The sequence below is a fragment of the Pseudomicrostroma glucosiphilum genome (genome assembly GCF_003144135.1).
Source record: "Pseudomicrostroma glucosiphilum strain MCA 4718 unplaced genomic scaffold BCV69scaffold_11, whole genome shotgun sequence".
NCBI classification, from domain to species: domain Eukaryota; kingdom Fungi; phylum Basidiomycota; class Exobasidiomycetes; order Microstromatales; family Microstromataceae; genus Microstroma; species Microstroma glucosiphilum.
Genome location: NW_020289923.1, coordinates 448,079 through 472,476, shown reverse-complemented (window position 1 = coordinate 472,476; position 24,398 = coordinate 448,079). Strand labels below are relative to the sequence as shown.

General features: G+C 56.7%; 8 protein-coding genes across 8 annotated transcripts; 6 read left to right on the top strand and 2 right to left on the bottom strand.

The window, feature by feature from the left end:
- The first annotated feature begins 163 nt into the window (after positions 1-163).
- Positions 164-2,778, top strand: BCV69DRAFT_284149 (translation initiation factor eIF-3b). Its single transcript, XM_025492944.1, has 3 exons — positions 164-314; positions 415-600; positions 686-2,778. The coding sequence occupies exons 1-3, from the start codon at positions 217-219 to the stop codon at positions 2,649-2,651; spliced, it is 2,250 nt and encodes a 749-aa protein (XP_025346682.1). The 5' UTR covers positions 164-216; the 3' UTR covers positions 2,652-2,778.
- Positions 2,329-4,628, bottom strand: BCV69DRAFT_284148 (hypothetical protein). The gene has a single exon (XM_025492943.1). The coding sequence runs from the start codon at positions 4,497-4,499 to the stop codon at positions 2,799-2,801; it is 1,701 nt and encodes a 566-aa protein (XP_025346681.1). The 5' UTR covers positions 4,500-4,628; the 3' UTR covers positions 2,329-2,798.
- Positions 4,629-4,723: 95 nt separating this feature from the next.
- On the top strand, positions 4,724-7,443 carry BCV69DRAFT_284147 (hypothetical protein). Its single transcript, XM_025492942.1, has one exon. The coding sequence runs from the start codon at positions 4,787-4,789 to the stop codon at positions 7,346-7,348; it is 2,562 nt and encodes an 853-aa protein (XP_025346680.1). The 5' UTR covers positions 4,724-4,786; the 3' UTR covers positions 7,349-7,443.
- A 3,740-nt stretch (positions 7,444-11,183) lies between these two features.
- Positions 11,184-11,753, top strand: BCV69DRAFT_284146 (hypothetical protein). The gene has a single exon (XM_025492941.1). The coding sequence runs from the start codon at positions 11,519-11,521 to the stop codon at positions 11,717-11,719; it is 201 nt and encodes a 66-aa protein (XP_025346679.1). The 5' UTR covers positions 11,184-11,518; the 3' UTR covers positions 11,720-11,753.
- Positions 11,754-13,660: 1,907 nt separating this feature from the next.
- On the top strand, positions 13,661-15,841 carry BCV69DRAFT_251152 (ABC1-domain-containing protein; the record flags this gene model as incomplete). The annotated part of the gene is made up of 2 exons (XM_025490417.1): positions 13,661-14,164; positions 14,246-15,841. The coding sequence occupies 2 exons, from the start codon at positions 13,661-13,663 to the stop codon at positions 15,839-15,841; spliced, it is 2,100 nt and encodes a 699-aa protein (XP_025346678.1).
- Positions 15,842-16,053: 212 nt separating this feature from the next.
- On the top strand, positions 16,054-19,603 carry BCV69DRAFT_284143 (hypothetical protein). Its single transcript, XM_025492940.1, has 2 exons — positions 16,054-16,530; positions 16,630-19,603. Exons 1-2 carry the CDS (start codon positions 16,100-16,102, stop codon positions 19,532-19,534), a joined length of 3,336 nt encoding a protein of 1,111 aa, XP_025346677.1. The 5' UTR covers positions 16,054-16,099; the 3' UTR covers positions 19,535-19,603.
- Positions 19,524-21,683, bottom strand: BCV69DRAFT_284142 (Clavaminate synthase-like protein). The gene has a single exon (XM_025492939.1). It carries the CDS (start codon positions 21,629-21,631, stop codon positions 19,586-19,588), a length of 2,046 nt encoding a protein of 681 aa, XP_025346676.1. The 5' UTR covers positions 21,632-21,683; the 3' UTR covers positions 19,524-19,585.
- A 269-nt stretch (positions 21,684-21,952) lies between these two features.
- Positions 21,953-24,350, top strand: BCV69DRAFT_300339 (hypothetical protein; the record flags this gene model as incomplete). The annotated part of the gene is made up of 2 exons (XM_025494448.1): positions 21,953-21,979; positions 22,071-24,350. The coding sequence occupies 2 exons, from the start codon at positions 21,953-21,955 to the stop codon at positions 24,348-24,350; spliced, it is 2,307 nt and encodes a 768-aa protein (XP_025346675.1).
- Positions 24,351-24,398: the final 48 nt, after the last annotated feature.

Below are 24,398 nucleotides of genomic sequence, written 5' to 3'. Positions count from 1 at the left end.
AGTCCGAGGTAGAAATTTCTGTCGTGCAGCTCAAAATTTTGATTAGAAGCGGGTGATTAGAATCGGAAAGCGGAACGGGAGGGATTTCTATGCGCGACGTGATTAGCAGCGCCTTTTTCCTCGCCTTTCTTCCTCTGAGCCTGGCAGCCTCGCACTTCTTCGCCCTCTCCTGGATACCACGACCACCCTACACGCCCTGCCCTCTGCCGCACCGCAATGTCGTCGTCATCAGACGTCAACCACATCACAAATGGGCTCAATGGAGCTTCACTAGAGGAAGAGGAGGAGATCGACTACACCGACATCGAGGAGAGGTGAGGAACCTGCAGCAAAAGAGACAGCATGCCGCTTCACATGGCCGAACCACTGACTGACAATGTTGGTCTCCCTGTCCATGCAATCTCGCTCCCATAGGTACGCAGTAAGATTTGATGAAGGTCTTGACCATGTCATCGTTATCGATGGAGTGCCCATCGTAGACGACTCGAAGAAGGAGAGGTTGTTCGACACACTGAAGAAGAGGTTCAGGACACAGACTGGATTGGACGTAGACGTGGGCAACTTCCATATGCCTTTCGGAGAGGATGAGAAGTCAAAGGGGTGAGTTGGTGGCAGAGGAAGAAGACCGACGCTCTGGAACCTTGCTCATCGCAGACTTGCTCTCTTCCTGCCCTTGGCTGTACAGCTTCATGTTCATTGAGCTTGACAGCGCCGATGATGCTGCGCTCGCCATCAAGACGATGGACGGCTACCCCTTCGACAAGAAGCACCGCTTTGCAGTCAACCGATTTAGCGACATCGAGTCCCTAGCCAATCTCAGCGAGGAGTATGTGGAGCCTGCCGAGGAGGAGTACGTGGACAAGGAGCATCTGCGATCTTGGCTCCTTGACCCTCAGGGTCGAGACCAGCTCGTCATGTGCCGAGGAGACGATGTGCATGTAGCCTGGCACAACAGACATGCCCCGCCCCAGATCTTCCACACCAACAACAGGTGGACCGAGTCGTACGTGCAATGGACTCCCCTCGGAACTTTCCTTGCTACCTTCCACAGGCAAGGTATCGCTCTTTGGGGCGGGAACACATGGCAGCGCTTCATGCGATACGCTCACCCAGGAGCCAGGCTGGTGGACTTCTCGCCTTCTGAGAAGTACATGGTGACGTGGTCACATGAACCCATCGTTGTCCCAGAGAACGGACCTATCGGACCTCAGCATTTCACCGCCGATGACGAGGGCAACAGGGTAGCCGTATGGGAGGTCAAGACCGGCCACTTGCTGCGAACATTCCCGCTGCCGCCGGACGACGAGGAAAAGAAGGGTTTTAGCTGGCCCTTCCTGAAGTGGAGCGGTGATGACAAGTACTGTGCGCAAGTCGTACCAGGAAAGCAGATCCGCGTTTACGAGACTCCATCCATGGGTCTCCTGGAGAAGAAGAGCATCAACATCGATGGCGTGGTGGACTTCGAATGGTGCCCTCTGTCAGACGCAGACAAGGCCGCCATCGAGGCATGGGGAGACGGAACAAACCCAGCCAAGGGTGCTAAGAAGCCCCGCGACAACATGCTTGCATTCTGGGTGCCTGAGGTTGCCAACCAGCCAGCTCGTGCGTCCGTGATGCAGGTGCCATCGAGAGAGATCCTGAGATCCAAGAATCTGTTCAACGTTTCGGACTGCAAGCTGCACTGGCACCCTCAGGGCAACTACCTCTGCGTCAAGGTCGACCGTCACACAAAGACGAAGAAGTCGATGTTCTGCAACTTTGAGATCTTCAGGATGAGGGAGAAGGACTTCCCAGTCGAAGTCGTGGAGCTCAAGGACCCAGTCACTGCTTTTGCTTGGGAGCCGTATGGATCGCACTTTGCCGTCATCTCATCAAATGACCCCAATCTGGGTATCATTGCCCCTGGTATCACAGTGAAGACGCAGCTCAACTTCTTCCACCTCGACCCCAAGAAGGGAGACTTCCGACTGCTGAAGGTCCTGGACAACAAGACATGCAACACAGTCTTCTGGTCGCCCAAGGGCCGTCAAGTGGTGGTAGCCACCCTCGGCTCCTCGCAGAAGTTCGACCTGGAATGGTACGACGTGGACCTCAACGCGGATCTTCGCCAAGGTGTGCCCGCTGCCGACCCGGCCGAGGAGGTCAGGCTCATCGGTCAGGGAGAGCACTACGGTATCACCGACCTGGAGTGGGACCCCTCTGGACGCTTCGTCGCCACGAGTGCCAGCGCATGGAGGCACTCTCTCGAAAACGGCTACGCAATTTGGGACCTGAAGGGTCAGGAGCTGCAAAAGCAAGTGCAAGACCGCTTCAAGCAGATCCTCTGGCGCCCACGTCCTCGCACTCTCCTATCCAAGGAAGCTCAAAAGCAAGTGCGTCGCACGATCCGAGAGATCGGCAAGCAGTTCGAGGAGGAGGACCTGGCAGAGGAGAGCAACTTGGCTCTGCAGAACAAGGAACTCTACCTGCGTGCTCTGGACGAGTGGAAGGCCTGGAGGGCAAAGACCAAGGCCGATCTGGCCGAGCAGAGGGAGGCACTTGGAAAGGAGCCTCTTCCTTCTTTGGCGGAACAGATCAAGGCGGAGCCCACACAGGAGATCCAGGAGTGGCAGGAGGAGATCATCGAGGAGACGGAGGAAGTCGTCATCTGATTGTGTATGTGTGCCGACGTGTGTGTGCGCGAGTGTGTGGTCGATCATGGTGTACTGTTTCCCTTGTCATCGTATTCGCTATGCATCATCGCCTTGCCTCCTCACAATTCAGATTGGTTCTTCATTGATCTTCACCTGGGTATTGATCTACATTGCATAATCAGCGTTAGATGCGAGCCAGCGGCTCTTGACCCACCTGGCGATGGAAGAGCACGTAACACGCCCTGTCTTGTACACACGCACATATCCACTCGGGCTCTCCTGCGACTTGTGCCAAACGACAGTCAACAACCCAATCACCAGCCCCAGCATAGCCACTAGCACCGCTCCTTGCACCATTCCCCCGTACTTCGGTAATGCCGCCTCCATATCCACGTCCTCCCGCTCCTCAGAGGTCGCACCGAGGGACAGTCCCCTTGAGAAACTCTCTTCCAATCCACCAATCGGCTCTTCCGGTACGTAGAATTTCTGCGGTCCGAAGATGGAGGAGCGAGATGCGGGTGTGGGAGAGGAAGGAGTAGAGCGATGTTGGTGCTGGTGCACCGATGTGTGCTCTGGAGGCGGAGTGGGCTGCCAATCCATCGATGTCACCTGTGCTGGAGCGACAGGAGCGTCCAGCTCCATCGGCTCGTCCCTGCGTGCTTGCGACGGCTGCAAAGTCTGCTCGTTTCGCCAGGATGAAGGGACGGTGCGCTCGTTGGCGCTCGCCCAGGTCGTTTGTCCGAAGACGGCCCCTGGTTCCTCTCCTCCCTGCAACGCCGCAGAGCCGGCCGAGATGCTATCTGTGACTTGAGAGAGCGACTGCGAGAGAGAATCGAAAACGTCTTGGTACTCGTTGGGGTGCTTTGTGTCTGTAGCTCGTGGTCTCTTCATAATAGTAGGAGACACAGGACGCCGGAGAATGCAGAGCAGGAGCAGGACCACTTGAAGAGCTAGACAGACACACCCGAATGCCGAAGCCGGTATTCGTTGTAAGATGCTACTCGCTGGCACATAGCGAACCCAAGCCGCTCCGAGCTGTGTGTCTATTATTTGACAGTAGGTAAGGCAATGAAGAGCGCGTATCATAGACCTTCTCGCAGGTCTGCGTCCAGATCCTGCGCCTTCGTCACCCTCTTCCACTTCTTGTGGGTGGGACTGTAACACAGCGGTACAATTCGCCAATCCAGCCAAGGGCCAAGCGTACCTGCTCAGAGTCGCCACGGGAAAGCCGCTCGGGAGAGTGCGGGAGAGGACCAGGCTGATTTGATGAGCTTGACTGGTCATGAGGTGGTTTGAGAAGGTGTGAAGCGGTCCCATCGCGATGAGAGTCCATCTCATTGCTGACTCAATCATTTTGAGTTGACTCTTCCTTCGCTTGCGTCGTCTCTCGTAGTCCAGCCCTCGACCTCTGACAGCACCAGTTGGAGCCTTCCAGCCAGTAGACTGACTCCCCTGCCCCGCCGTTTCTTCCCCCCTGTTCCTCTCCATCCACTTTCTCCATATCCATCTGCGAGCAATATCGTCTCTCTCCTTGATCTTGCTCTCTACCGCAGGTCTACATCTGTCGCAGAGAAGCGGATACCGGGCCTCCAAATCGGCCTTGTAGGCTTCGTAGGATCCCACGGGCAAAGATGAGGAAGACGCATAGGAGGAGCTGGAGGTCTCGTCCTCGTAGGCGGACAGGAGCTCAAGGTGGATTCTCTGATTGGTGAGACAGCGGTGACAGAAGATGCTGGGCTCTTGAGGCGTGGGTGTACCATCACTCTGGAGCTGATGCCGAATTGGTGTGCTAGGCGTTGTGTGATCCCTCGTGGACGCCTGGACGTGCCTAGCAGGCGAGGCGAACAGCTCTCCTCGCCCGGACATCTCGTAAAGATGAAAATTCTCGAGCTCTGCCTCGAGATGCTGCCTTCTCGATTCAATCTTCCACGAGTCTCTTCATCTCCTTTACGAGGTGTAGTGTCGAATTGGTATGAAGAGAGATGCTGAGTGGTGGGCCACCATTGACGGAAGTGGCCTCGCGAGGAGCGCGACTCTTTACGCGAAGCAACAGTGCGGGGCACTTTCTTCCGATCCTACTATTACACCGTTTCAGAGATCAGAGCTTCTCCTCCCCATCCCCTTTCCATCTCTCGCGGGCTCAGTTGCCAGTCATGGAGTCTCTCCTGGCAAAGAAACTCAAAGCATTCCAGAAGGAGTTCCGTACTGCCCATGGACGGGAGCCGCGCAGGAGCGATATTGCCAAGGTGCCCGAGATGGCTGCCGTGTACGATACCTGGACGGCTATGAGCGGTGGAGCAGCTACCAAGAGTAGCGCTGACAAGGGCAAGAGTAGAGAGAAGAGCAGTAGCAGTGGTAGCAGCAGCCGTCCGGAAACAGCTGCGAGGAGAGAGAAGGCAAACAGCAACAGCAGCAGTAGCACCAAGCAATCGATGGGCCCTCCTCCTACTACACCAACCAAGCCCAGACGGTCGTCAGAGCAGCGTACAGCAGCAGCAAGCTCATCGACATCTTCAACACTGCCCGTTCTGCCTCCTCATAGCCCTCCGAGAGCTTCCTCATCGTCTGCTTCCCGCCTGCCGAGCACTCCCACGACTTCCTCCCGAACGGCGAACCCCTTCAAGACGCCGACCAAGCCAGCTTCGCAAGCACCTTCAACACCAGGCAGCGGCGTCAAGCTCCGCACACCTCCAGCTGCCGCCGGCTCTCCGAGCTCACATTCAGCGCTAAACAATGTCGATTCTCGCTTCCACTACAATCTCTCGCCTGTCTCCTTTCGGAAACTCGTTGCAGACTTGAGCCCGCGCAAGGGAGTCAGTAATGCTGTCCCTCTACGATCAGCTCATGAGCAGGTCTACACTCCGCGGACAAAGGCAAGGAAGAGGCTGAGAGGCGAAGAGGTCCCTCCGACCCCGCGAGGGCCGTCGAGCGCAGGAGTCGCAATGAGCCCTTCGAAAGGTCGTTCCTCTTCGCAAGGGCAAGAAGGTCTACTACGGCCCGGTTCTGCCCTTGGGGACGGTCGGCCTGCAAAGAGACGTGCTAGCAGCCGCTCGGAGCGCGAGTTAGGACCGTTGTGGGGTCGGAGCGAGTCGGATAGTGCTGCACAGAAATCTAGCAGTGGGACAGCGGTTAGCGCCGGGAATCTCTTCTCCCGAACGGCCTCAGCGGGCTCACAGCCACTGCTGCAGAGGGCGGACCAGTCGCAGACAGACGCTCCATCGTTGCGCTTATCGCCTCCGCATGACGACACTGAGGTGGGCTTTGCTCCTTCTCCGCCGAGGCAGGAGGACCATCGCAGTGCGGCGAATGCTAATGCGTTGACAGCGGGAGAGTCTCGCAAAGGGAGGAAGTTCCGCAGTCTGTTCGATGGGGGCGAGGATCAGAATGGAGCATACGGCGACGATGACGATGCGATGGATCTGAGCAATGGGGAAGATGTCGCTCTACGTGCGGAAGGGGACACCGGGAATTTGGATGTGAAGGTGGCCCCGGCGGCTATCACCAAGAACGGCAAGGGCCGCCAAGCCTCACGAGAGACCAAGCAGCCTCCTCGACCAGCTCCAGCAGCGCCACTGCTCCTCGACTCCTCTTCTGAAGAGTCCGAGACAGAAGGCAAGGGTGGCAGGAAAGGAAGCGCTCAGGCGAGGAAAGAGCCCTCTAAAAGTCACTCACCCTCGAAGGCTGTATTTCTACGCGCCTACCAACGCTTCGGCCAAATGAGCCTTGATCGGGGTCGCTCTGCGAACGGAGACGATGACGACGACTCTGACGCTTCCTCGGCAGACGATGGACCGCTCTCGTTTGGCCTACTGTCACCCCGGAAGAAGCGTCCGACGGCAATCACGAGCGTGCGAAGCGGGCCTCCTCCTGCTTCTCAGCTCTCAGACGATGACAAGGACGAAGATGAGGAAAGCCATACCCGGAAAGCCGAGGCGAATCGGCTTCTACAGACCCTCTCTTCAACACAAGGAAGCGCCAACCCTTCTCGGAAGCACCGCTCCGACCTCCTCTCCTCCCGTCGACAAGCCCTCGCCCGCCTTCTCGACGAAGGCGATGCCTCTCGTCCTTCTGGATCCTCTGGCACACCAGCAGGCAACGACAGTATGGTGCAAGAAATCGAGCGCGAGATGGAAGAGCAGCGTCTACGCGATCTAGCTGCTTACAAGCCTGCCGCGCCCGCTGGTAAAGGGGACGACCGGAAGACGTGGGGTGGGGCAAAGGCGGCCAATCGTCAGCAGGCTGGCATGCCCGTGCGAGGAAAGGGCAAAAGAGGAGGATTGCCCAATGGCAGTAGCGGAGATTTCCTGCTGGGCAAAGCAAGGAGGGGAATGGGCGATTCATTGGGGACTGTCGTGCTTTCTGATGAAGAAGACGCTGCTGCTGCAGGTTCCAGAGGATCGGAGGGAAAGGCAGCAGGCAAAGGTGGAGCTGGAGCAGGAGCAAGCGCAGGTCTCAAGGAAGGTCAAATCCAGCGCCCCTCGCTCATCTTCAAGCGCATGGGCCGAAGCGGAGTCGACGACGACGAAGCCGACTCGAAGCATCTCTTCCGTCCAGCTGGTAGGAAGAGCAGTGCGCTCGACGATCTGGAAGAAGAGTGGAGTGCAGGAGAGGAAGGGGACGTGACCCGAGAATCGGAAGATGAGGACTGGGCGAGCGAGGTAGATGAGGATCAGTGGGGCTGGGGAGGCGAGCTGGAGGACACGGATGTGGTATGATGTCGATTGGGTTCACTGCATCTGTGTGCGTGCGTATGCGTGGGGAAAAGAGACTATGTAACATCAAGAAAGAAAGAAGCATTTTTGAGGCTCTCCCTACTACTGTTCCTCTACGTCCTTCCCGGTTTGTCGAGCCTTCGCTCTAGTCACCCTCGGCGTGACACTAGATTGACTACCACTGGGAGTACTGCTCGCCTCGGGCAGGGTACGGCTGGAGCTCCTCGTCGCCCGCGTAGGTCGCTTAGATCCAGCGCGACCAGACCTAGTGACGGCTGTGCTGGGACTGGTCGACTCCTGCGCTTCGGTAGCATCCATGTCGACGTCGACGTCAGCATCGTCGACTTCCTCATCTGCAGGCTGATCAATGTCCATCGCCTCGTCCTGTTCGCCAGCGGGCGTCTGTAGGGTTCTTTTGGATCGACGGCTGGGCGTCTTTCGAGGCGATACGAGCGAAGGTCCCTCGGAGGGGTCCCTGGGGGCGGGAGTCGCCGACTTGCGCTTGCCTGCGCTGCTATTGCGGCGGACCGGTGCAATGGGTTGTTCGTCTTCAGCCGCAGGAGAGGCCTCGCTTAGCTTGCGACGGCGAGTGCGAGTGCTTGGAGTGGATGTCTCCTGCGATGGAGGCTCTGAGCTTTGGAAGACACTACCTGCGCGCTTTGTGGGACGTCGACGAGCGGGCTTGCTGGGTGTCTGACTGGCGACCTCGTTCTCCTGTGACTGCTCAGCCTCCCCTTCAAGAATATCGAAGGATAGATCCGCATCGAAGCCTGGACGATCCTCCGTCTTTGCCTTGGCTCGCTTGTTGGACGATGAAGGCGTGGCACTCGCACCCCGCTTCTTGCTGCTGCGGGTGCTTGCGTCCTCTTGCTCGGGAAGCCAGTCACGATCGCCAGCTTCTGGCCTGTGATGCTTCTTGTTCGGAGTAATGCGCTGTCGACCAGGAGTGACCTTGCTTGGCGGTGAAGAGTGTTTAGCAATGACGTCGAGCTCGTCATCGGACTCTGTTTCCTGACGTGGCGAAGCAGGTCGAAGCTCCTCTGGCGAGCCTTCGACTGGTGACCCATCATTGAGAGTCTCGGCGTCGTCTGTCTTCTCGCCAGCTCCGCCGATAGTCTCGCTCTCAAAGGTCTTGGCTGCCTCGCACTCGGCCTTCCAAGCGCTATCAGGCATGACCCATGCATCGCTGACCATCTCATGCCCTACAAGGCGTGAGAGTCGATGGTATGTAGACTCTTCCATCTCCTCTGCATCGAACAAGATCTTATCATTGTTGTCCTGCTTGCTGGCTGCACCGAGGAGATCGGCGTCTTCCTCCTTTAGAAGGTCATGCCGGATCGAGCATTCAGGGACAACGAAGGTGACACGCTCCTCTGAGACCTGGCCAGTGAAGGTCAATTTGGCAAAGCGACAGTGAGAGCGCGTAATGGGTGGCTGATCCTCAGACTCATCAGCCGAGTCATCTGCGTTGCCGAGCACGCTCTCAGTAGTAGCACCGTGACGATGACGGTGTCGGTGACGTGTAGATGCTTTGCCCCCGTCCCTCGGTGCGGCAGCAGGTCTCGGGACCTCTTCAGTGTTGGGCAGAAGCGAGACTGCTTCCGGCATCAGGTCTTGTGAGATGGCCTTCTCTGGCTGTTCAACGGCTTGACGGGCTTCTTGAACGGCTTTGGAGACCTCGACGGGATCAACGACTTCGACTTGTTGTGGTTGAGGGGCCGGTAGGCGGGCCGAGGCTCCTTCTGCCTCCTTGATCATCTTCCACTCCTTCCTCAGAGCCGTCAAACTCTTCTCCTGGCGCGATACTGGGCTTGCAGGAGGCGCGGTGTCAGCAGTAGAAGGGCGGGAGCCTTGTTGTGCCTTCGACTGTCGGTCGCGACGAGGCGAGAATTGCGTGCTGGCAGGGCTAGGCGAGCGTGGCTTTGAGGTAGAGGCCTCAGGTTCAACACCTAGCGAGGCCGCGGATGCTGCAGTCTGTATCGGCTCGCCTGCAGCAGCACTGTCCTCTTCTTGGTCCGACTCATCGCTCGAGATCAGAATTGAAACGGGTTGCGGCGGCTCTGCTGGTTCAGCTAACGTTGGCACTTCTGCTTCAGTCGGCGTAGGCAGGTTGAGGGGCTCTTCAAATGATGGCCCTGCCAAGTCGTTCTCTTCGACTACTTCTGCAGCTTCTGGCTGTGACTCTGTCCGTTCGACCTCTTCTTGTGCTTCAGCTCCCTCCTCCGGCTCCATCAAGACCGAGCCATCTTCCTCCACTGCGAAAGATGTCTTTTCTCCCAGATCGTAGGTGGGCTCATCTGCTCCCGTGTGCCCGTCCTCCTCCTCCTCGTCTTGAGCAGATCCCTCGTGTTGCTGTTGCTCTCGAACAAACTCTTCTGGTTCAGCTTTGAAAGATCCTTCCGATTCGACTTCGTACTCCGTGTGCTCGTCTACATCCACGATTTCATCGTCGTCTGAGCCATCAGGAGCGTTGTCTGCCGCTGACATGGCGTCAACGAGAGCAGCATTCTCAGCAGGAGCATCAGGAAGAACCCCAGCAGAATTGCCAAGTAGTGCCAATACATTGGCAATAGCTTCAGGGATGTCTTCACGTTGGTCTTCCTGCTGTTGCATCTCTGCTTGAGGCGCCAGAGAGGCTGCATTGCTCGTCGGCTGGTCAAGGCTTGACCCCTTGGCTGCTGTGTCTGCTTCGATTGCGTCGCTTGCCGACATATCTGGAATGAACACCTCAGCCCCAGCCTCAGTGGCTGGCTGCGTGGGCTCTGCACTCTCGACCAGAGGCTCTGCAGGGTGATTGGCATCAGTGGACATTTCGGTGGCCTTGGTGCCTTGTTCAGATAAGGCGGCAATGGTCTGCTGCGGAGATGTCAGAGAAGGCTCGCTCTTTAAGCTAGACAAGCCTGGCTTTCGAGCATCGGCCGACTCTACTTGTGTAGCCTCCTTCAACTCCACGAGCGCCCGCGAGCTCTCGGTGGGGTCAAAGTCCAGCACTTGCTGTTCATCGAAAGATGTGAGAGTGTGAGAGTCTCCTTCGACCGCTGCCAGATCTTCGTCCATAGTAGTCAGACCCTTTTGATTTTGAGCTACATCCTCTGCATCGGCCGTCGCTCCCTCACTGGCTGGAGCGCTGAAGAAAGCCGCCCGATTGGCGGCGCTCTGCTTGAAGAGGTGAAGTGCGGCTCCAGAGCGAGGCAGAGGAGCAGCGAAGAAGGGATGAGATGAAGATGAAGCAGATGGAGAGGCTAGAGGAGTGTCCAGCAACGGGGGGACCGCTGATGGACCAGGTGTATGGGCAGCTGAAACACGGCCACGAGCACGATCTGGGGTGCCTTCTATACTGAAGCTTGTTCTGCGTTGCACGGTTCCCTCAGATCCTTCGGTAGCGCCAACCGAGGGTGGGCCAGACTGGATCTGACCCTGCGTATGCTCCACAGCGAGCCTGTCAGATTCTTGCTTGAAGTCCATTAGCTCCTGAGCAGAACTGGGTAGTACTCCGGCATTCGCATCCCCACCCTGTGCAGCTTTTCGCACGCTTCCGGACGGCTCGCCTGATCTCCCGCCTACCGAGCCCAGGCTACTCCCTGGACCGGTAAGTACACCCGTTGCAGCCCTAATCGCCATCGTCTGATCAAAGGACAGTGCTTCTGACGGGTGAGACGGAGGAAAGGAGACGCTCTCCCTTTGTGCTGTTTGTTCGGAAGACGGAGCAAGTTCCAATTGTCCCTGGCCCGCGTCCTGCACTTGTGGAGCCAGAGATGAGCTTGTTGAACGAGTCTCTTCGACAGGAATTTGTTGCCCAGAGGCTTGGAATCCTCCTGCGAGAGCGGCTTGAGCAAGGAGCCTGGGATCCACGTTGATCGAAGAGCTTGGCTGCTTCTCCCCTTGACGACCTTGTTCAACAGCATCGCCAAGGCTGCCTCCACCTTTGCCATCTTCCTCCTCGGCGCGGTCCCTACTCTCATCGAACTCGATGTCTGGTCTGTCGCCGTCTTCGTTCTCAGCGTACAGGAAGTCGGACCATCGGCTGTCTGGAGCATCGGAAGGCAGCATTGGAGTTTCTGAGCTCTGCAGCTGATAAGGCTCGGGAGCATCAACCACCATATCAGTGCTTCCGCTTTGCTGCTTGTCATGGCCCCAGGAAAATCTACTGTCGGCGGTAGCCGTCGGACCCGAATGTCCTGTCTCGTCGAAGACATGGTCATCCTCTTCCTCGCCGTCCGCTCCCTCCTCATCATCATCGTAGGCTCCACCTTCAAGCTGTTGCTGGCCTTTGTCATCCTCACCATCCTCAATGTCGAGATCTCCGTCTCCCAGCGCCTCATTCTCTTCCTCCTCGTCCTCCTCTTCTTCGTCCTCCTCTTCTTCCTCTTCTGAGTCAAGGCCCTCAAAGCTCTCGCCCTGGCCCAGACGATCGCCTTCGGGAAGATCAAGGACTTCCTCGTCTTCTTCGAGGTCGCTTCGCCCCTCACTCTCATCTGAAGAGCTGCCAATCTCGATGACGTCGTCGTCTTGCTCGAGCTCTGTTGTTCCAGCGAGACCTTCCATTCTCATCGCGGATGGGGCCTTGATAGCGCTTTGCATCTCCAGCGCAGCCTCGGAGGCATCCTCCTCACCGAGCTCCTCGTCATTTTCTTCTTCATCGTCGTCGAGATCTTCTTCTTCGTCGTCTTCGTCTTCGTCATCATCATCCTCGTCTTCCTCATCTTTCTCATCATCATCTTGCTCCGCGTCTTCTTCGCTTTCACTATCACTGCTTCCCAGCTGATCGCTGTCTGCACTTGCAGTAATGTCTTGTATGAGACGTCTGCCTCGGGGCTTCTCTGACAGGTCATCGCCTAAAGCAGTCACATCTTCGGAGTTCTCTTCTGGCGCTTCCTGGCGGAGGACATCTCCAGCGGTTTGCTGACCCAGGGCAGCTCTCTCTTTCAGGATATCTTCGAGAGAGCGGCCTTCCCTGAAGAGGCTGCTAGCTGGAGCGAAGCCGCCTAGGGGCGGGACTGTCTGGGTCGAGTAGCGGACGGGCTCCTCCTTCTCGCTTTCCTCGTCATCGCCATTTGCTCTCTTCAGCAGATCTGCCACATCAAGAGCGCTTTGCTGCTCTCCTCCCTCATCTAGCATGCCAGACAGGAACAGCATCTCCTTGGCGGCGAGATCAGGATTGAGAGCCTGTACATCTTGGGTCACAGCTGTACCTGAGGCTGGCTTGAGCTCGTCTGGTGTAGGATCAGTCTGTACACCTTCATCCACCAGCTGGCTCGCCCTGAGTCTTTCCAGATGGCTTGACCGAGATTGACGAGCCCAATCTTTGAGCTCTGGCAACTTCGCGCCAGGACTTGACATCGTTGCGGCATGTGATATGCTTGCAGATTCCTCCGGTAGCGTGGTGGGTGGTCCATGCAGGGCATCGTGGATGCTTGATGTCAAGGAATGGAGCCACGACTGTTCATCGAATTCTTGGTAAGCGGAGTGTGTCCTACCTCCGAGATGCTTTGATACCGAAGATGAGAGGGACGTCTTGCGAGGTGTGATACCATTGCTGCTGGACGCTGTCCGTGACTGGCGAGGCGAAAATGAGGCAGGATTGCCTAGCGAATACCTGATCCGAGCGGGTGTGCAATGTGATGAGCCCGATGCCACCGCATTTGGGTTCACCTCTGGCAGCTCAAACACCGAAGATGAGTCGCTCATGAAGAGGATGACCGATGAGCCTTGGCAAGGGCTATGTCTGGTACAGGAGGAAGCTCGGAACGTTGTAGGATCAGTGCCAAAGACGCGAACGATTGGACGCTCATCGTCATTGACGCCGACGCGGAAAGAGCGGCGGGCCTGGGTCCACCTCCACGCACGCTGGAAGGCCCACGTTACCGCCCCCACAGACCCTTGATCGTCTTCCCCACCTTCACCGCCATACCATCGTAGACAGGGTCGTGCCTCGCAGCGGGATCAGTGGTCAATCTTCTTCAGATCCCTCTCTCCTCTCAGCCCCCGCACATGCTCGGCACTCTTGCCAGGTCGCCGTTGCGACTGGCAGGCCAACATGGCATGGGCAAATGCTGCTTACCCGCGTCGTTAGCTGTGAGGCCATGGGCGAGCACTCCACCTTCAGTGGCCAAAATGGGCGTCACTAGCCTGCTTCATACCCGAGCTCATTCTCTACGGCCGCTGTACAACTCGGTAGCACCTTCACCTATCCATGTCGCTACCCGCCGACAGCAGTCCAGCACTGCTGCCGATCGTGTCACTTCTGATAAGCAACGTCAAGACTCATCGGGCATTCATCAAGTCGACCCTAAGAAGCCGAAGATTGGCGACTTCATGGACTCTGCCCCTCCTTCATATACCTCGTCCTCTGCCACTAATTTCAAGCTCAACCTCCTCTTCCTGGCCGCTACTGGTGTAGCTGGTGGCGGTGCTCTCCTCATCTTTTCAAAGCTCAGGCCTTTACTTGCTGAGGAAGAGAAGGAGAAGAACAGCAATGCTGCATCTAACTTCGCACCCTCGATCGAAGATTCGGAAACTAGACATTCCAATCGCATCGTTCGTATCTGGAATAGCCTCGCTCGCTTCTTCCACAACTTTATCTTCGAGCCTATTGGTACCGCCAAGCGCTTCATCGTACTCTTCTCACTGTTCTTCCCGGTTCTTCTCACGATTCCCATGCTCTTCGTGGGACGCAAAGGAGCCTCTACGACCCAGAAGCGTAAGGGATCGAATGGAGACGACTATGTATCGAAGAATGAGGAGGACAGATGGGGAGCACTCTGGTGGTATGGCTTTCTGGTCAAGCAGATGGAGAGGGCCGGGCCAACGTTCATCAAGGTGAGTAGATGCGCCCTCAGCATTCAGGTGTGTAACGATCAGTCCCCAGCACTAACGCTCTCTTCCTTTCACCCACTTCAGCTCGCGCAATGGGCAGGGTCTCGCCAAGATCTGTTCCCTGATGCCTTGTGTGAACGCCTCGGCAAGCTCCACTCCAACGGCAAGCCTCACTCTTTCCGGTACACTAAGAAAGTCATTGAGAGCGTCTTCGGTCGCAACTTCGACGAAGTTTTCGAAGAATTCGGAGAGAAGCCTTTGGGAATCGGAGCAGTCGCCCAAGTGTACAAGGCTAAACTGCGACCGGACGTCATCCCTCCTTCTGAGGCGAAGCGCATGAAAAAGAAGAGGAGATTTGGAAGGAGCAGCTCGCCGCCTCCGCAAGTACAGCCCACTGACTCCGCTCAGAAGGATACGAGTTCTGCTCTTGAGGTCCCGACGGCCTCTGTTGCCATCAAGATTCTGCATCCCAAGGTCCACCGTACAATTGAGAGGGACATTCGCATCATGACATTTTTTGCCAAGGTGATCAACGCTTTCCCAGGAGCTGAGTGGCTGTCCTTCCCAGAAGAAGTCGAAGTCTTCGCAGGTATGATGTTCAGTCAGCTTGATCTCCGCAACGAAGCCAACAACCTTCTGCGCTTTGGCGAGAACTTCTCGACGAGGACCGACCCTATCTCATTCCCCCGACCGCTGTCTCGCTTCTCAACTAAAGAGGTGTTAATCGAACAGTACGAGGATGCTCTGCCGCTCAAGCATTTCCTCAACAACGGAGGTGCTGGCTTCGACCACCGTATCGCTACCTTGGGACTCGACACTTTCCTATACATGTTGCTCCTCGACAACTTCACTCACGCTGATCTCCACCCCGGAAACATCATGATCAAGTTCTATCATCCCTCCAAGTCGTCACAATTTGAAGCGTTCGCAGCTCGCATGATCGCACCTTTCAACAGTGATTACGCTCTCGGAGGTCCGAAAGGCCCCAAGAGCGCAGACGATCAAGCAGAAGAGGATGTCGTGCGCAACCTCAACAGCATCAAGCACAATAAGCAGGCTTGGTTGGCAGAGTTGGATCGGCTTGACTCACAGGGCTATCAACCCGAGCTTGTGCTGCTCGACGCTGGTCTAACAGTGGAGCTTACGCCGAAGAATCGGCGCAACTTCCTCGACCTCTTCTCTGCCGTCGCACAATTCGACGGTGAAAGAGCTGGTCATCTGATGGTAGAGCGATGCAGAACACCTGATCTCGTCATCGACAAGGAAGGCTTCGCTACAAAGATGTCAAGTCTGATTCTGAGTGTGAAGAGCAAGACATTCAGTCTGGCAGAGATCAAGATCAGTGACGTCCTCAGCCAAGTGCTGATGGCGGTGAGAGACCACCACGTCAAGATGGAGGCCGACTTCGTGAACACGGTGATCAGTATCCTACTGCTAGAGGGAATTGGAAGGCAACTGGACCCAAGCATGGATCTCTTCAAGTCTTCGCTGCCCATTTTGCGTAGTCTGGGACGTCAGATCAGCCGACAAGAGGCCTCACGAGGTCTGCATATGCCCGACTCGGGCCAGCTCAAGGACCTCTCCCCGATGATCAAGGTGTGGTTCTGGCTCGAAGCCAAGAGTTGGCTCGAGTCTCTCGCCGGCACTGAGGTCATGTTGAGCACCTACGACTTTGCATAAGATGTATATTGGACTGTGGGAGACTGGAAATAGACTCTGGGGGATGCGACGTGCTTAACACTTCTCTTGTATCATCTTGCTTTGCATTTGCCTCTACCCAACGTTGGTGGAATCCGTAGACCCTTGTTGCCGCTCTTTCCGTCTGGCGTGGCGCGCCTCCACTCTGGCCGTGGTTGAGGATCTGGCCTTCCCGCTTACCCTCACCTCGTCCTTCTACAACCTTGCTGAGTCGCTGTGAGCAACGCCGTCTGAACAAAGATGGCCGCGAGGGGCCCATCGAGACGTACCGGCAGCTCCTCTGCTACCCCAGCCGCAGAGGGCAGCAGTCGTCTCACCGGCAACGGCAGTAGCAGCGGCACTCCCGCCTTGCCCCTCCCTTCCGCCTCTACTCCCTCCGCTAGCACGAATAGCAATCTTCTCCCCTTCGCTCGGACAATTGTCCGCTCGATCGTTCCTGCCAACGATGAACCGCTAGATGAAGGAGATGCTCTCATTATCCTGGCAAGGGGACTGGGTCTGAGATCCATTGTAGCGAGCATCCTCAAGATCTATGATGCACCCACCAACTTGGTCCTGGTGGTCAATGCTCGGCCAGACGAGGAGACGGGCTTGACGGAGGACCTGACTTCGCTAGGAGTGAGGAAGCCGGGCTTGCGTATCATCACATCCGATACGCCTACTGCAAAGAGGTAAGTGAGCTCGTCATTCACGAGAGGTGAGGCTGAGCTGCTGTGACAAAGCTGACAGACATCGACTTGATTCGACATCTACTTCGTTGCCCTTGTCAGGCCAGGCATCTATGCTTCTGGCGGTTTGATCTCAGTGACATCACGTATTCTATGCGTAGATATGCTGAACAAGACTGTTCCGGTGGATCTCATCACCGGTATCGTAGTCCTCCACGCCGAAGACGTCACGCCTACCTCATCGGTAGCGTTCATTGCTCGAATCTACCGACGTACGAACAAGGATGGCTTCCTCAAGGCATTCTCAGACGATGCGGACTCCTTCGCTATGGGTCTGAGTCCTTTGCAGACTGTGATGGGACAATTGCAGATTCGTAAGGTCGAGCTCTGGCCCCGATTTCACCGGTCCATCATCCGCGATCTGGGTGAGCGCAAAGCAGACGTCGTAGAGCTACATCAGCCGCTCAGCCGCTCCATGAAGCGGATACAAGACAGTATTGTGGAATGTCTCGATGCTACACTCAATGAGGTCAAGCGGTCCGTCTCCGGAGTCGAAGTCGAAGAGTACACGCTAGAAAACGCAATCTTCCGAGCATTCGACGTCATCGTTGAACGTCAGCTCCAGCCGCGGTGGCATCAGCTCAGCAACAAGATGAAGAGATTGGTCAATGACCTGAAAAAGCTACGACACCTCCTGAGCCACCTCATCTCGTACGATGCTATTACCTTTCTTAAGCTTCTCGAGATCACTCAAGCTGGTGAAAGCAAACGGCTCAGCGGCTTTAATCAGGACAACAGAAGTCCTTGGCTGGACACAGATGCCGCCAATGTCATCTTCCGTGAAGCCAAAGCTCGAGTGTACATCGGCGACGTCATGTCCGAGGAGGAAGAGGAGAGGGAAAAGCAGACGCGTATGGCCAAAGTGACGAATGACCCGATTGAGGTCGACTCAGATGAAGAGGAAGCTGCCTTTGGCGGTCGACCTAAGAAAAGCAAGAACGCAAGTGGAAGGCGGCCTTGGTGGCTTCCCCCAGGTATCGAGCCAATCCTCGAAGAACAACCAAAGTGGCAGCTCTTGCGAGAAGTTCTGGACGAGGTCGAACAGGAAATCTACTTTAGCGAGAACAAGGAAGGCTTAGCAGCCCCAAACAATACTATCCTGATCATGACGAGTACCGATCGCACACGCGCACAAGTGCAGTCATATCTTTCGACGATGAACGAATCCATGATCGGCGAACCAGACGAGCCGGACGACGACGCAGAAGTGCCAGCGGCGCCGGCCAGGAAAATGATGATGCGTTCTTTCCAGTACTACCTCAAGGACAAGGCCGGCTTGGGAGACATGGCGGACACGTGGGAAACGCTGGTGGGCGGCGGCAGTGACACCAACGGCAGTACTCGGCCTAGCTCTGTTGCTGCAAGCGCCGCTTCGAACCCAGACAAGGATGGTGCACAGTCATTCGAAAGCGATGCTCTCAAGCGCAAACAGATTTGGGAGCGAGGAGCAGCTCCCCCGAACAAGCGAAGGCGGCAAAGAGGTGCGGCCGTGAGCGCTGCAGGCTCGTCGCGCTCCGCAGCTACAGCTGCTGAGAGATTTGAGAAGGAGGCGATGGAGTTGTCAGAGTTCCAGAAACGAGCACAAGCGATGGCGGTTGACGACGACGACGATGAACTTGGGCTAGATGGCGGGAACTCTGACGACGAGGATGATTTTGAGATCACTGGTGTCCACCAAATCCCAGACCAGCTATCGTCGGCAGAGTTCGACAACTTCTTTGGTATCCTCACTCTGGACGATTTGGTCGTCGTGCGGACCTATCGAGGAGACAGTGATGACTACGTCCTGCAAGAGCTGCGGCCACGCTTCATCATCATGTATGACCCCGACGCCGCTTTTGTCCGCCGGATCGAGATGTATCGCAGCACCACTGCTGGCGTCAACCCTCGCGTCTACTTTCTGCTCTATGCAGAGTCAATTGAGGAGCAGCGATACCTCTCCTCAATCAGAAGGGAGAAGGAGAGCTTCGAGAAGCTGATTCGAGAGAGGTCGATCATGGCTTTGCCTCTGCAGGCAGATGGTCGACCGGCAGTGGAGAGTGCGGACGATCGATTCCTGCGCACCATCAACAGTAGGATTGCCGGTGGGCAGAGAGGCGTGACTCAAGAGCCACCGCGGATCATCGTCGACATGCGAGAGTTCAATTCCTCTTTGGCAAGCATGCTCGACCTGGCCGGAATCATCGTCATCCCACGCACCCTCACCATTGGAGACTACGTCCTGAGTCCGCAAATGTGCGTGGAGCGCAAAGCGATTCTCGACTTGATCCAATCGCTCAACAATGGTCGACTGTACAGTCAGTGCGAAGGGATGACGCTGCACTACCTGCACCCCATCCTCCTCATCGAATTCGGTCAAGACAAGTCCTTCTCCTTGCAGAGTGTGCAAACTGCCAAGAGTGGTCCAAAGAGCAAGCAACAACTCGTAGCGACGAAGATGGACCCCACTGAACTGGACACGCAGACCAAGCTAGTCATGCTCATCATTGCCTTTCCCCGACTCAAGATCGTCTGGTCTCCCAGCTCCTCTGCCACTGCAGACATATTCGCCGAATTGAAGAGCACCTACGAGGAGCCAGACGCAGACAAGGCCGCTGGACTCGGAGTTGATTCTGAAAACGTCGGGACGTACAATACCACTCCGCAGGACATCCTCTTGATGATGCCTGGTATCACTACGAAGAATTACCGATACGTGCAGAATAACGTGAAAGATCTAGAGGAATTGTGCGATCTTGACCTCGAGGAGATTCAGGAATTGATTGGAATTGAACCGGGTAGGAAATTGCATAACTTCATAGTGGAGAATGTCAAGGGAAATAGCGGAGGGGTGCAGGTTTGGAGGGGAAGGGGAGGGAATTGGCGACGGAGTGGGAGAGCTGGTCGCGGTTATGGTGGTGGTGGTAGTGGTGGGAGAGGGTTCCGAGGGTTCAATGCAAGGCGTTAGAAGACAATGTAGCATTACAAAGAACAGTGTTGCAAAGATACGATGATAGTGCTACCACGGCACATCCTCCAGCTCATCCTCTGCTAGTCCCATCGCAAAGGTAGCTCCTCCGGCTGTCTTGTCCTGCTCGCCGGCCTCAGCACCAGCGTTGCCCTCTCCCGCTTTCAGCTTATCCCACCACGTCAGCCCGCCCTCTTCCTCGTCCGTCTTGCGCTTCCTCTTGATACTGCCATCGGCAGCGCCTGCTTCTCGCTCGCGACGAGCAGCCTCAAGTGTAGCCTTCTCTCGCTCCTCGATGACAGCCAGCTTCTGCAATGCCCATGTAGCAAGCTCCTCGTCGTACACCTTGAGCTTGCCGAGAAAGACGTCGTACAGGCCTCTTCTTGGGTCTGCATCGCCCTCGACTTCATCCTCGTCTTCCTCTTGGTCTTCTTCCTCCTGTCCCACCTGCTGCTGCTGCGAGCCTTCTTCTCTGCCCTCAGAAGAAGTCTTGCTGAACTTGAAGCCGGAGACCTGCTCGGGCTTGTGCTTCATAAAGAAAAGGACCTCGGGCAACTCGGCCAGACTGACAAAGTTTTGGGTGAGGGCGACGGATTCCTCGAGATTGACGACTAGGTGCCACCACCCACTGGGGACATAGACTGTCTCTCCCGGTCCACAAATGCCTTCGAGAAGTTGGCCATCCCCACCACCACCGATCCCGCCTCGGGCGGAAGAGGAGGAAGAAGGAGGTCCATGGAGCCGTTTGGTCTCTACATAGAAGTCGTCCAGCCACTCGATGAGACTGACGGGCGCAGTCACCTCTGCCCCGTCTTCGCTCACATATACGCCCGGTGGCGCGACATGCGGGGGCAGCATCAGCCAAAGCTTGCGGCCTGAAAGAGGCGTGTTCCACGCAGAGGTATAGTTTGGGTCCTTATGCCAGCCGGACCCAGAACGCGTTGGGCCGGCGATGAGCCAGCGGTAATCTGGACGGGAGGAGGAGAGGAGTGAGAACAGGTCTGCTTCCACCTGCTGTCGCTGCGCGCTTTCTGGGCTGCTGCGTTGAATCTGGTAGGGCGAGGAGGGACACTGCAGAATCTGCTGCGGGACGGTCCAGAGGCCGTCGGCGGCCATTTGCGACGGAATCTCGCTGTCGAAGAGATAGAAGGGGGACTCATCCGGGACAGTCATTGGGTCGTAGCGGACTTCGGCTACCCTCGCAACGTCCTCGTCGCCGTCGGCCCGGGCAATGGCACTCTGTTGTTTCTCGCAGCAGTGAGAGTATTGGGCGTAGACACTGACGGTAGTCCGGATGGCTTCAGCGCGTACCCATCGGGAGCTGTACTTGTCTTTCAATCCTTCTGTGCTCGTACCCAGTCCCGCTATCGAGCTCTCTTCCGGGGCTTCGATGATCACGGGCTTGTTCAGTGCTGGGTATCGAGCGTGAAAGTCGGCGAGGGAGCTCGAGGCGGGTATACGAGGGATGGCCGTCGATGGATTACTGCCTGCGCTTCCTGTTGGAAGATACTTGGAGAGCGGCAGAAGTGAGAGGCGATGAGGAAGATAGAGCGAGTCCGAATAGAATGGATTGCTGGGCCTGATAGAGGCGAGCCGAGAGGAGGGCGGGAAAGCCTTACCCTGCTGCTCTGCGAGGTGGGCGAGGCAGGTCATCTTCCAGCTGCCCCTCCATCCGATCTCTGGCTTCATTATCCCGCCGTGCCTCTCGATGAAGGTATTTCTCCACACTCCTTCTTGATTTGCAAAGGCTCTCCAGGCGGAGCTGACGGCTGAAAGGGCGCACAAGTCGCTGGGTGTGAGAATGTTCGAGTAGGCAGTGATGACATGGGTGATGAGGTCGTCTGAAAGGATTGCAAGTGACCCTAGCGTGAGATACCTCGAAGGAGGCCCCGAAGCGAGGAGGGCATTGCCTGCTGGCTTGATGTTGAGCGGATGAGGGTGGGAGAGGGAGAGGCTGGAAGTCGATGCAAAGGCGGAGGATGATGATGCAGGGTGTGAGCGCTTGGTCTTCTTTGTAGCCCGGATGTGTGGCTGACCACTCGAAGCCGCAGCTGCTGCGCTGTTGGAGCCATTGAAAGACGACGTTGCTGTGGGCATCGTATCTACTGCGAGTATAGCTGGTGTGACTTGTACCCACACGAGTCTGTCTGTACAAAGTCTTCTGAGCGTGAGTGGTGCCTCGCTTGGTCCCGTTCCTGTCAAAATTCTGATTGGCGCGTGGCTCTTTCCGCCTCTGCGTCTGCGCCATTTCGTCAGCCGAGGCCAAAGGCAGACTGTGTGTGTGGAGAAGGAGCAGCGGGCCAAGGAGGCCATATTCCTCGATACTTCCAAGCATTGTACAGTCTGCGCTATCGTACACCCTACTCCTTCCACCATCGTCTCGTAGTAGAAGCATCGGCCTGTGAGCTGTCCCGCGCAATGGCAGATCTGCAAGCCCAATTAGAGGTAAGAAGACGTGACGTGAGCAGCCTCGATGTCTCCTTCCTCGCAGCACCCCTGACATCCTTCCTCTCCCACATCTGCATACCTCGTCCAGGTCCTCTACTGCCCACCACTAGACGCATCACTAGTCGCAGCAATCGCCAATGACGAAGGTCAAACCCTTCAGAGCGCCAGGGAGGTGCTGGACGCGCTCGCAGCAGACGCTGGGCCTTCGAGCTCATCCACTCCTCCGAGATCACCGGAAGACTTGTCGCCTCGTCAGGCAGATACTGGTTCCGTTACTCCAGGCTCTTCTTCTGATGCCACTTCTACTACTGCAGTCGACATCGACCGTATGCTCGACGAGTTTCATCTGTCAGAGAAGCTCGATCATGGGGAGGATGAAGATGCCAGGGCAGCCAACCTCAAGCTGACAGATGACGAAGAGGAGCCATCGGAGGGCGAAAGCGAGCACGCAGATGTTTCCAAGAGGGGCACAAGTCTGCAACGCACCAAAGATGATGGAATAAAGGTCTTGTCCTCAGGAGGCGGATCGGACTCACTGGCCTTCCTGTCTCATGCCTTCCCTACTCGCACGCCAGAATTTCTCGAGGAGACGCTCGCTGACTGCAGAGGGGATGTGGGCATGACCATCGATACGCTCATGGCCATCGATCTGGTCGAACGCGAAGAGATGGAAGATACGTTCAGCAGCGAAACAAAGCAGAGTAGCACATCGACTCCTGAGAAGAAGGGCTTGGACTATGATGCGCTTGCTGAAGGTAGCCGCAACGTCAAAGGCAAGAAGGGAAGGGCGATGCGGAAGAAGGCTCACGAAGACCTGATGAGGTCAATGGGTCAGGAAGTGCTGCAACCGAGGAAAGGTCACCAGACCAAAGTTACTCTGGGAGACGTGAGACAAGGTGCCAAAAGTCTTCCCATGTCAGCTTCTCGCTCGACGCGCTCCTCGAAGGGCAATGTGTCGTCACACGACTACGCTGCGCAACAACCGACCGAGGACCTCACCGATGAGGAGCTTGCGAAGAGACTAGCAAAGGAGGAAGACCCGACTGCAGGAGAAGCCGTCAAGGACAACCAGTGGCTGCTCACGTCTTCAGTCCTTGCACAGCTCTCGACATTGCTTGACGTTCCGCCTCAAAGCGTCGCATCAGCATATAATAAGGCCTCTTTCAATCTTCACATTGCTGTTGGCAGGGTGATCGATGCGAGCGCCGCAGAGTACCCAACTTTGGACTCGTTAGATGAAGCAGGCTCTGCTCCCTCTGGTACCGCCAAAGCTTTGGTGGACTCCCTGGCCGCCTTGGCCGGAAAGAGCGTCGTGATGGCAGAGCTAGCTCTGCGATCGACCAAGGGAAGACAAGACGCCGCACTCGACTTGCTGAATCTAATGGACGTCGTACGGGATGCCGCAGGAGGCGAGAAGCCAGACGAGCTGGATCCACTGGGCAGACTAAGGGATGGAGGGGATGTCTTGCTGCCGGAGAAGAAGCAGACTGCAGACGCATCCTCCGACCGTGCTGGCATGTCGGTCAATGTCGACCCCCTGCCAGGTGAGTCAGTCGATCTCAAGACACTAGATGCCGCAAGACGGGCAGGTGGTTTCGCCAGAGCCACTGTCGCAGGAAGGAACGGCGCCCCGACCGGTCAGGACAGGGCAATGGCGTCCCTCCGAGAGGGTACGACGGCTACTATCTCCTTCCCTCCCAGCTCCGCAGCAACATCCTCCTCCTCCGGCAGCAACTCGATCCCCAACGCTACTCAACTCATGTTCTCCGAGCCCTCCTACTCCCCCTCCTCTCCCGCCCGCTCCTCTCGTCCCCTCTCACTACGACAGCGCGAAGAGCTCATCAGTCACTACCGCTCCCTCGCTGCCGAGTACCAGACACGGCGCAACACCTCCCTCGTGCAGGCAGGGAGCGCCTGGCGTTCCGCCTCGGGTACGAATGCCACGAGAGGCGCAGCCTTTTACTATGCTGACGAGGCTCGCCGGCTGGAGGCCAAGAGCCGTGCGTGGTCTCTCAAGGCGGCCGAGGAGCTGGTTGAGTATCGTAAAGCGGGCGGAGGTGGAGCTGGCGCTGCGAGGTATGGCGGGGATGAGGGTCGTGGTGGAGCGAGGGAAGGAGTCGTGGACCTGCATGGCGTCACGGTCCGCGAGGCTCTCTCGATTGTCAATGCTGAGCTCAATGCTTGGTGGGGCCTGCCGTCGAGGAGTAGGACGAGCAGTCTGACCATCATCACTGGAGCGGGAAGACATTCACCCAACCAGGTGGCCATCCTGACCCCTTCGGTCGCCAAGTGGCTTGCGAGGCAGGGATGGAGAGCAGAGGTCGACAAGAGCAGGGGAGTCATTGTCGTCAGAGGTCTCGGAGCGTGAGTCTAGAAAACATCCCTGAGTTGGGAGCGAGATGGCTCCTGCTTTTCC

Coding starts and splice junctions, on each gene's coding strand:
- BCV69DRAFT_284148 (XM_025492943.1), bottom strand. CDS start 4,499: ATGTCCGGGCGAGGAGAGCTGTTCGCCTCGCCTGCTAGGCACGTCCAG.
- BCV69DRAFT_284143 (XM_025492940.1), top strand. CDS start 16,100: ATGGCCGCGAGGGGCCCATCGAGACGTACCGGCAGCTCCTCTGCTACC. Junction 16,531..16,629: donor GATACGCCTACTGCAAAGAG/GTAAGTGAGCTC, acceptor TGCCCTTGTCAG/GCCAGGCATCTATGCTTCTG.
- BCV69DRAFT_284149 (XM_025492944.1), top strand. CDS start 217: ATGTCGTCGTCATCAGACGTCAACCACATCACAAATGGGCTCAATGGA. Junction 315..414: donor TACACCGACATCGAGGAGAG/GTGAGGAACCTG, acceptor TCGCTCCCATAG/GTACGCAGTAAGATTTGATG. Junction 601..685: donor GAGGATGAGAAGTCAAAGGG/GTGAGTTGGTGG, acceptor TTGGCTGTACAG/CTTCATGTTCATTGAGCTTG.
- BCV69DRAFT_284146 (XM_025492941.1), top strand. CDS start 11,519: ATGTCCTGTCTCGTCGAAGACATGGTCATCCTCTTCCTCGCCGTCCGC.
- BCV69DRAFT_284142 (XM_025492939.1), bottom strand. CDS start 21,631: ATGCCCACAGCAACGTCGTCTTTCAATGGCTCCAACAGCGCAGCAGCT.
- BCV69DRAFT_284147 (XM_025492942.1), top strand. CDS start 4,787: ATGGAGTCTCTCCTGGCAAAGAAACTCAAAGCATTCCAGAAGGAGTTC.